The following is a 10,940-nucleotide window of genomic DNA, read 5'->3' on the forward strand; positions in this document are numbered from 1 at the left end:
AAGAAAATTTTCTCCTGATAAATAATATGTATACTTATTCACTGCTCCAAAATGTACATAGCTGTTTATCCTAAAATATTTCTGTATGCCTAGGACCATCCTTGTTACAACCTACTGGCTGTTGTGCGCGCTGTTACACAGGGTGTCCATGAAGTTCATGGACACCCTGTATATGGCATAGACATGCAAAAAATTGAATAAAAATATAAAGGGAAAAAGGGTCCTTCTCCCAGACTCAAATAATAATTTAATGTTATTAGCGAGATCATGTAAAACGTCTAAAGAATTTCAATGTGGCAAATATTTCTTAAGAAACTAAGCTATGAGAATACTAAACTTCTATTGTAAGAATTTAGCAAATATTTCCATGTTTTCATTAAATATTCACTGACAATATTACAGTCTTTCTAATTTGTAGCAAAATGGACTTGTTGGGTCTCTTTAAAACAACAACAACAATTAGTTAAGGGTCCAATGTGTGTAGCACAGAGAACCAAATCTGAGTCCATATGTATGTTTATGTTTAGAATATGTTTGATAAAAGATTCCATGGGTAGAATCTGAAAACCTTATAATTTAGAAAGAAACAGAATGTTATGGCAATGGAAGGCGACAGCCCTCAAGACAATTGGTCCAACCTTAAATGTTGATGTTAAAAAAACACACCATATGTTTCTAACCATGTTTTTCTGCTGTTTTCTTTATTTCAAACCATATGCCTATTTGTAGAATTCTCATAGGTCATGTAGCAAGTATCTTGTAAGAAAAGTCAGAGTCTATAACAGTGTCAGTGCATTAAGAGACAGAATGACTGGTATTCTTTCATTATGTGAAAAGCTCAGATCTCAGGACTCCAGGGTTGTTACTATTACGGTATACCTGAAATGTATCTTGCTCCAATTAACATCACCATGCTACTCACTATAAAAAAACCCAAAGGCAGACTAGAGAAGGTAGAAAGGTCACCACTTTGGGGAGACTGAGATGGAACAGAATCCATTGACTTCATCACAGCTTTCTTCCATGTAGAATAACGAATTTCGCTTTCTGTGGCATGGATCTGTGGTTCAAATCGGACCATCCCGATGACAGACAGATCCTCAGGTTGAAGACTCCAGACACCTACTCCTTCTGCAGCTCCTGCTGCCATGGCAGCTCCCAGTGCAGTTGTTTCAGACATAGACGACTTTATCACTGGAATGTGCAGAATATCTGCTTGTAGTTGCATAAGAATTTGGTTGGCAGTCATCGCTCCATCCACCTGCAAATGACGAAGTGGAATTCCACAGTCACGGTTCATGGCATCCAAAATTTCTCGGGTTTGAAAACAAACAGCTTCTAATGCAGCAAAAGCAATATGATATTTATTGGTAAACTGAGTGAGACCACAGATTATCCCTCTTGCACTGGGCTCCCAATAAGGTGCATATAACCCTGAAAAGGCTGGGACAAAGTAGCAGCCGTAAGAAGTACCTGCTTCTCTAGCAAGTGCTTCAATTTCTCCTGAGGTCTCTATAATTCCAAGATTGTCTCTTAGCCAACGAATAACAGCACCAGCTATAGCAACAGAACCTTCCAAGGCATAATGTACTGGCTTGTCACTGCCTAGTTTGTAAGCCACTGTGGTCAGAAGTCCATGTTCAGAAAACACACACTTACGACCTGTATTACACAGTAAGAAACAGCCTGTTCCATATGTGTTTTTGGCTTGTCCTTCCTGGAAGCACATTTGTCCTACCAATGCAGCAGACTGATCCCCCAAACACCCAGATATTGGCACACCTTCCAAGGTCCCACCTCTTATTTGGCCATAGATCTGAGAAGAACTCCAGACAGTTGGAAGAATGTCCATTGGAACTTCAAAAAACTTACAGAGCTCTGTATCCCATTCCAAAGAATGGATGTTGAACAGCATTGTCCTACTTGCATTTGTTACGTCTGTACAATGCACACCTCCGTTTACTCCTCCTGTCATACTCCAGATGAGCCATGAATCGAGGGTGCCGAAAAGAGCTCTTCCTTCTTCGACAGCCTTTTGAACATCTAGCACATTGTCAAGCATCCAACGAAGTTTCACTGCACTGAAGTAAGTGCTGAGTGGAAGGCCCGTCTTAGACTTGACAAAGTTATTATTGCCAGGGATTTTCTTTGAAAGGCTCTCCACAGTCGCCTGGGTTCTCAGATCAAGCCACACCACAGCATTATAGAGCGGCTCCCCCGTTAGCTTGTCCCACACCACAGTGGTTTCCCTCTGATTGCTGACGCCAACAGCCTTTATGTTGGCTATGTCGATGTTCTGATCTTTAAGTTTCTCGCACGTTCTCTCTATACACTCATAGACCGCCTGCAGGATTTCCTTTGGGTCTTGTTCCACCCATCCTTCTTTGGGGTACTCCTGTGTTACTTCCACTTGATGATGACTAAGTAGTTCTGCAGTTTTTGAGCTGAAAACCAGGAAGCGAGTGGAGTTGGTGCCCTGGACCACAGCCCCCACCAACGGCCCAGCAACTGGTTTCTGGGGGGCCGCCATGAGCCCCCCGCAGTCGAGCTCCGAGCCGCAGCACTGCCGGTTTCCCCGACGACGGCGGCGCGCAGCGCGTCAGGGCCGCAAGGCGCAGGCGCAGGGCAGCTGCCGCTAAGGTGAGGCGGGCTACGCGACCTTTGCCCTTTACCGGCGGCGCTGCGCCTTCTCACCCCGCCCTTCCCGCCTAGGCCCCGCCCACAGCGACTCAATCATCTTTTATGGGCATTCACGTTAAAAAAGATCATATATTTACGCATGTAATTATTTTGTGTGGATCTATGTTTCTGGCTGTCATTTTCTTTCTGCTAGTAAGATATCCTTCAACATTTCTAACAGTGCAAATCTGCTGAAGATCAATTATTCCCAACCACTATGAACATCTGAAAGGCATTTCCTATTAATTTCATAGATATTTTCTCAGGCTGTAGTATTCTTCCTGCTATATACGTACACGTATATATTTTTTCTTTTTAAATTTCAGCACCCTGGAGCTATTCCTCCACCATATTTTTTCTCTCTGTGTGTTTCAGGTTTTCAAGAGAGAACTTTGCCCTTCTTCTTCTTCCTTCCTCTTCCTCCTCCTCCTCTTCCCTCTTCTCCTCCCTCTTCTCCCCTCTCCCTCCCTCGCCCTTCGCCCCCTTCTTCTTCTTAATTCTTTCTGTGGCCCTGGGCTAGAGTGCCTTGGCCTCAGCCTGCCAAGTCGTTGAGCCTACGGTGCCTCCGCATTCAGCTAGTTTTTCTATTTTCAGTACAGATGGGCTCAATGGGGCTCAGGCTGCCAGCCAACTCCTGAGTTCAAGGAATCCTCCAGCCTCAGCCTCCAAGAGTGCTGGGATTACAGGTATGACCCACCATGCTTCACCTTGTTCTTATTTTTAGCACCTCTGTTTTTCTCTGTCTTCCCTTTATCGGTGATTGTAATTAGTTTTATCATGATGTGCCTTGGTGTAGTTTTCTTCTTACTTTCTGTGCTTGGGGGTCATTGAGCTAGTAAATCTGTAGGTTTGTACATTTCATTAAATTTAGAAAGCTTTAGGTCAGTATTTCTTCAAATATGTTTTATTCTCTCTCTTCTCTCCAATTGCACATATTGGAGATGTCCCGTAGCTCACAGATGCACTATTTAGTATGATTATTTTTTCTGTCTGTGCTTGATTTCTAATAGTTTCTATTGCGGTATCTTTAAGTTCATTAACCATTTCTTCTCCAACGTCTAATCTGGTAATTCATTCAGTATGTTTTTAACCTCACATATTGTAGAATTCATCCTTAGAAGTTAAATTTGGATTTTTAAATACCTACCTAACTTTTTGAACACATGGAATATAGGTAGAATAACTTTCAATTTCGTTTTTTTTTTTTTTTTTTTTTTTTGTTAATTCAAACCTTTGTATCAGTTATGGTTCAGTTTTGATTGTCTCCTCATTATGGCTTTCATTTTTCCGTATTTTCCTTGCATGCTTGCTAGGTGGTGAATTTTACCTGATTGAATGCTTTATACTTTTGCATTCCTAAAACTCATCTTGAACTTTGTTTTGGCATGCAGATAAGTTACTTGGAAACAGTTTGGTTCTTTGGGTCATGCGTTTAAAATTTGTTAGGTGGAACAAGGACAGTGCTTAGTCCAGGGTTAATGAGGCTTTCCTGGCTGGTAGGAGTAGTCATTGCTCCCAGCTCTGGGTGAACACTGAATACTGTTATCTCTGACCTTCACATGTGTATCTTTCCCCATCCTCAAATAGTTTTTTCACACATATGCACTGAATACTCAGGGGACTCTCCTTGGAGACCTCTAGAATTCTCTCTCTGTGCAACTCTCTTATCCAGTACTATATCCTACACACTGTGGCTTCCTTGATTTCTCTGGATGCTCAGCTTTATCTTCTTGCCATAGGGGACCACCGGGCTCCACCTGATTCCCTATCCATTTTGTTGACTTAAAACATTCTCAGGTCAGTCAGCTGAGAAAATCATAGAACTCACACCATTGGTTTCTTGCCTCTTAGGAATTAATACTCTCATTCCCTGATACACAACATTTTGTAAACTGTAATTATATTTTTTGTGAATTATGTAGGTAGGTCATTAACAAAAGTTTAAGAATATACAGAAATAAAAAAACATAAAATCCACATTGATGGAATAAAATGAACCCCTCCCAGTAAGACCCATCAGAGGAGCAAGTGGAAACTTATACTAGTGAATCCGAAAGGACATTGTCGACTGTATTTCTTGGAAGTGAAATAATGGACTCTAACACAATCTGTCTCGAAAGTTTAATAGTGACCCATGTAAGTGATTACATGTAGTTATGTCCATTTTAAAAACTGTTTCAGGTGACTTCATTCCCTTTTCCATCTTGGCCGGAGTGGAAGTCAACTAAACAGAAACTTAACATTTCAGATTAATTGCAAAGTTGCTGAATAAATATGTCCTTAATTCCGAATAAAAATTTATTGAATATATTCATTGAATGGCAGTTTACTACATTAGGGAAAGGACTACACTTCTAAATTAGCTCAAAGGTAAGGTTCATTCATCTTTGGTAAAACCAAAGGAGCAAGATAGAAAATAACATAAAAGTTAACTATAATATTATTATTTCACTATTTTAACTGGATTGTGTTTTCTACTGAAATGAAGCCTCAAGGGACTATTATGATATCAGAGAAACAGAAATAATAAGCAGACTTAATCTGAGTAGTAAGGTACAGAAATTATAAAAAGAATACAGATTTTCCTGATCATATCTTTGTTTATTTTAAATTCTGCCAGCACTTTTCTAAGCAAAAACTTAGAGACAACATTTACCAATATGCCAGTTTACTCTACTATGTCTGAATTTGCATGAAACAGATTTATTTAAATTATTTAAGAAAAATTTCCCCAAGTTTTTGACAGTAGTAAACATTGTATGAACTGATTAATCTGCACAATAAAAAGATTTGACCCAAAGCTGTTTTTCTACATCCTTTTTCCCTGCCACACCAATATCTACAAACAAATGTCCCCAATCCCATTAGCTTTTGATTCTTGGAGTACTTTATTTAAATATTTTATCTTTAATTTAAGTACCTCATTTATAAAATCATCAGTTCTTCTTACAAAAAACTGGTTACATAGTAATTTCACTGGTAGTAAATTGTAGCCAAAGCATTCTACTCAGAGTAATAGAGTGAGACTCTTGTCTCAAAAACAAGACAAATGAACAAAATACCAACCCCCCCCCCAAATAGATAAGTGTCTCAATTTAGTTGAGAAGGTTGACCAAGCAGGGCACAGTGGATCATGGCTATAATCCCAGCACTCCGGGAGGCTAAGGCATGTGAATTGCTTGAGATCAGGGTTTGAGACCAAACTGAGCAAGACTCAGACCCTGTTTCTACTAAAAATAGGAAAAACTAGCAGGGTGGTTTGGTGGGCACCTGTAGTCACAGCTACTTGGGAGGCTGAGGCAAGTGGATCATTTGAACCTGGGCATCTAAGGTTGCTGTGAGCTGTGATGATGCCATGACACTCAACCCTAGGGTGACAAAGTAAGCCTCAGTCTCAAAAAAAAAAAAAAAAAAAAAAAATTGACCAAGTATATGAAACTATAAAAATCCTGGAAGAAAACATGGGAAACACTCTTGATGATGTTGGCCTGGGGAAAGATTTTATGAAAAAGACTTCATTGGCAATCACAATAACAACAAAAATAAACAAGTGGGACTTAATTGAGCTGAAAAGCTTCTACACAGCTAAGGACATAGCAAGTAAAGCAAATAGACAAACTTCAGAATGGGAAAAGATATTTGCATGTTATGAATCTGACAAAAGGTTGATAACCAGCATCTACAAAGAACTCAAGTTAATCAACAACAATAAAAAAGAACAATCTAATCTATCACTGGGCAAGAAATGTGAATAGAACTTTCTCTGAAGAAGAAAGATGAATGGTCACCAAACAGGAAAAAAATGCTCATTGTCCCTAATCATCAGAGAAATGCAAATCAAGGTCACCCTGAGATATCACCTAACCCTAGTGAGAATAGCATACATTATAAAGTCTCAAAGCTACAGATGCTGGCATGAATGTGGAGCAAAGGGAGCACTTTTACACTGTTGATAAGATTACAAACTAATACAGCCTCTTTGGAGAGAAGTATGGAGAATCTTCAAAGAACTCAAAAATAGACCTTCCATTTGATCCTGCAATTTCATTACTAGGAAAAATAAAATCATCTTATCATAAGGCCATTTGCACTATATTGTTTATTGCAGCTCAATTTACAATTGCCAAGATGTGGAAACAACCCAAATGCCCATCAACACAGGAATGGATTAATAAACTGCGGTATATGTATACCATAGAATACTATTCATCTGTAAAAAAGATGGAGACTTGGGTGGCACCTGTGGCTCAAAGGAGTAGGGCACCAGTCCCATATGCCAGAGGTGGTGGGTTCAAACCCAGCCCTGGCCAAAAACTGTAAAAAAAAAGAAAAAAAAATGGAGACTTTACATCTTTTATATTAATCTGGGTGGAGTTCAGGTTAATCTGAAGTACTTCTATCACAAGAATGGAAAAGCAAGTATCCAATATACTCAATGCTAAAATGAAGCTAGTAGATGAACTAAAATACACCTACACAAGAAATAAACTCAATTTAATTCAAACTGGGGGCAGGGCTAGGAGGGAGGGAGATGAGGGAAGGAGAGAGGGGGATTGGCGTGCTCCCACCTAATGGGCACAATGCAAGAGTCTGTGGCACACTTCCTGAGTGAAGGGCACAGCACAACAGGGAACTTTACCTGACAAATGTAACATTGAGAACTAATTGTTTGTACTGTCATATTAATCTGAAATAAAAAAAAAGTAAAAAAAAGGAAAGTTGATGATTAAATTGAGTTAGCTTTGTTAGGATAATGGCAAACTATTGATGGATTTAATCCAAGCTAATAAACCCAAAGCTAATTTTAACAAACAAACAAAAACTAAAGTCATTTCAAAACATACAAACAAAAGATTTAAAAAAAAAGATCAGTTCATATAGCTTCCCTATTCTTTTTTTTTTTTTTTTTGTAGAGACAGAGTCTCACTTTATGGCCCTGGTAGAGTGCCATGGCCTCACACAGCTCACAGCAACCTCCAACTCCTGGGCTTAAGTGATTCTCTTGCCTCAGCCTCCCAAGCAGCTGGGACTATAGGCGCCCGCCACAATGCCCAGCTGTTTAGCTTCCCTATTCTAATTTAAGATTTGAGCACCTCTGAAACATTTACTGGCATTACCTTATTTGTGAAGGTGTTCAATTTTACAAGAAAATTGTTATTTCATTTTTATTATATTCTATACAAATGCAAATGTTTTAATGGTGGACATACTGTTTAGAGTAGTCCAAAAAATTTTGGAGTGTTTTCTTCAAAAAGTACTTTAATATGGGATTGTGAAAAATAAAATTCTTAACTTAATTGACTTTATATATTGTTCATTTACCTTTAAGGCTGTTCTTTCAGAGTGGCAGCTACTTCCTACCATTGAAGCTTTTAAATGATGTCTACATTGTAACATTTAACATTTATTCATTTGTTCAGTAATTTGAAAAATATGTGTTGAAAGTTGGCAATGTATGAATTTCATTATAGGCAATAATATCATGGTGGCCCGTAAAACATTCTTCCTGCCCTTTTTACAACCCTTAAGTTAGAGTTTACTTGTCTTTATTGACCTATCTTCCTATGAACATTTCATAGAGACATTAATTTAATTATTTTTTCCCTGTTAATCCCATTAAATTGTAAGTTCGATGAAGGCAGGGACCTTGGCTATTTTATTCAATCTCTTATCTTTAGCAGAAAATCAAGAAATATTTGTTGAATGAATTAATGAACATATTAATTCATTTTATTAAGTAATTATCCTATAGGTTGGATAATTTTAATTTTGCTTCCTTTTGGTATTTCATTTTACCATTTAATATAATGAAGTGCATTGATGAATACACAGAGGGATGATAGATGGAAAGATGATACAATTAGCGCAATAAAATGTTAAACGCATCATCTATGTGGTAGCTATGCGATGTTGGTAATAATGGTCTTTCAGCGTTTCTGTGTGTTTGAAAATTTTTGTAATACGATTTTGGGAAAGTGTAATGCAAATCAAAGCTGATAAGCTGCAAAACACAGTTAATAGAGATTTATTTCATCCAGTTTCCTTTGTTTGGGGGACAGTTTAGAAGAATAAAAGAGTCCCTGCCAAATTTACATCAAATTGTGAGATTTTGTGGTAGAATAATCTCGTTAAAGTTGTTCATCCCAAGACACCCATTCATTGTAAATCATTTCATTTAGGTATTTGCACTCTTACTGTAAGTATTTTCATCTACCTTTTAATAAACTTTGCAAACCCTAGGAAGCCAGCTGCATGTTTAACTCCTTGGCTCGTAGTGAGAAATTTTAGATACCCATGAAGGCTACTACTCTTTTCAATCTCAAGAGTGGGAATCAGTGGGAAGGTTTAGAGTTCACTAAATTTGGTATTAACTTAGTCTTAAATTTGAGTGTGTAGCTTGAGGATAAAGGCATTTATTTATATAGATTGTGGCTAGGAAATTTGACTTTTTTTACACTGTGTCACAACCAATGCATCATCACAGTTGGTAATCTTCAAAACACTGATGCATTTTTCTACATGCTGTTCCCCAATGTGCTGGACCAGCTGTTGAGAGCCATGCCATCCAATCGCCCGGAAGACCTCTTCTTGGACCACAAATCACCTAACATACTACCCCTCTTTGTTCTAATGAAGAAAGGAAAAATTAAAGTAAGCCACCGTGGTTTATTACTCATGTTTTCTCTGTTAAGTATGGGCCGTGGGACTCACTCCATCCACGTTAGGAGCCTGTGACATTCTAGGTAAGCACTCACAACAGACAGGCCAATGAGTTCAATATTCATGGACCTGAGAGTGATTTTGTGAATGTTTGAATCTTGAAATTTCTGACTGATTGTGTGTCCATGTGCGTGTGTGTGTTCTTTGTCATTTTCCCAGTGAAAATCGCCCTGACACTGATCTCAATGTTAATGTATTCCTGCTCACATTTGACTTTGGAATATGTTACAGCTAATTATCATTACACAGGATGAAAGATCAGAGCCCTGAGTGAGGTACTTGGGTTTAGGAACAAAGGGAGGCCAATTCAGCATCTTGGCTCTAGGCCCAATAATTGTAATCGAACATCTTGAAACTGGTGGGATCTTTGCATTTATTTTTTTATTTTTTTTTAATTTTGTTTTCTTCCCTCACTTTTTGAAAAGAGGTGGGAAAAGGGGGTTAAGGGTTTGAAGGGGCTGAAATTTCCCCTTGAACATGATGTCAATATGTTGGCATGTCTCCTTTTATTAAGATGCCATCCAACTGATAACAAGTCCTGCTGTGTTTTACCAACATAAAAAATTAGACTGGAGACCGAGGAGCGGCAGGTGGCTTTTGGCACCAAGAAATAATCACACTTGATGTGGAAAGTAAAGTAAAAGGAGCCATCTGTTCACTGCAGGAGGACGTGAAAAATCACATTAACATATTGTCACTAACATCATGAAATACACAGTTAATAATAAATTTAGTTATCATGGCAAGTCGCATTGGATACTTACCCTGAAAATGCAGAATGTGAAAGATGCTCATTCCTGCCCACCCACATTTTTTTTTTTTTTTCTGAAAGGGAAAAAGAAACAAGCTTTAGACCTTTCCTTGGTGTGTGTGTGTGGCAGGGATGAGGAGCGCAAAGTGTTTCATTTTCAAGCCTGGCTGAGGTTCCTTGTTGCTGACTCAGTGAGCAAGGCAACCTCTAGTGCAGATGGAGACAGTTCTTTGATTCTGTCCCCTTGCTACATGTAGTATCTACCACTCTACAGCTTCTCATGTGGATGCAGAGGCAGAGAAGCAAGAGAACAAAAGTGTGTTTTGTGGTGCCCCTTGCACAAGACCCAGAGCGTGCACACCCTCCGTGGAAGGGATGGGGTGAAGGGGTAGAGAACTGCCAGCGAAGAGGTTCAGGGGCTTTGCCCTTTTCTGGATGGGCATTGAGTTTGACTTTTGATAGCAAAGTGTTCTTTCCTAGAGAGTATTCTCCTGGTGAATTTTGTGTGAAATGCTTGCACATACTTTACAGAACAAATGTGTTGCAGCGGTTCTCAACCTGTGGATCACGAACCCCCTTTTATTTCCTTTTATTAAGTCATACCCCTTTTTAACAATGAAAATACATTGTGGTGTTAGGAAGGTTGAGAACCACTCTGTTAAAGCAATGTGATGGGAGGGTTTCCTTGCACTTTCTTTGTTTGCATATGTCAACAAAATAGATAAATTACAGAGCCCCGAGGTCAAACTGAGCCTGGAAACAGAGGTTACAGTCACCAGCTCATTACGAG

General features: G+C 38.9%; 1 protein-coding gene across 1 annotated transcript; it reads right to left on the minus strand.

Moving 5' to 3' along the window:
• Positions 1 to 868: 868 nt before the first annotated feature.
• GK2 (glycerol kinase 2) lies at positions 869 to 2,530 on the minus strand. The gene has a single exon (XM_053594831.1). The coding sequence runs from the start codon at positions 2,528 to 2,530 to the stop codon at positions 869 to 871; it is 1,662 nt and encodes a 553-aa protein (XP_053450806.1).
• Positions 2,531 to 10,940: the final 8,410 nt, after the last annotated feature.

This window comes from Nycticebus coucang, chromosome 1 (assembly GCF_027406575.1).
Source record: "Nycticebus coucang isolate mNycCou1 chromosome 1, mNycCou1.pri, whole genome shotgun sequence".
NCBI classification, from domain to species: Eukaryota; Metazoa; Chordata; class Mammalia; order Primates; family Lorisidae; genus Nycticebus; species Nycticebus coucang.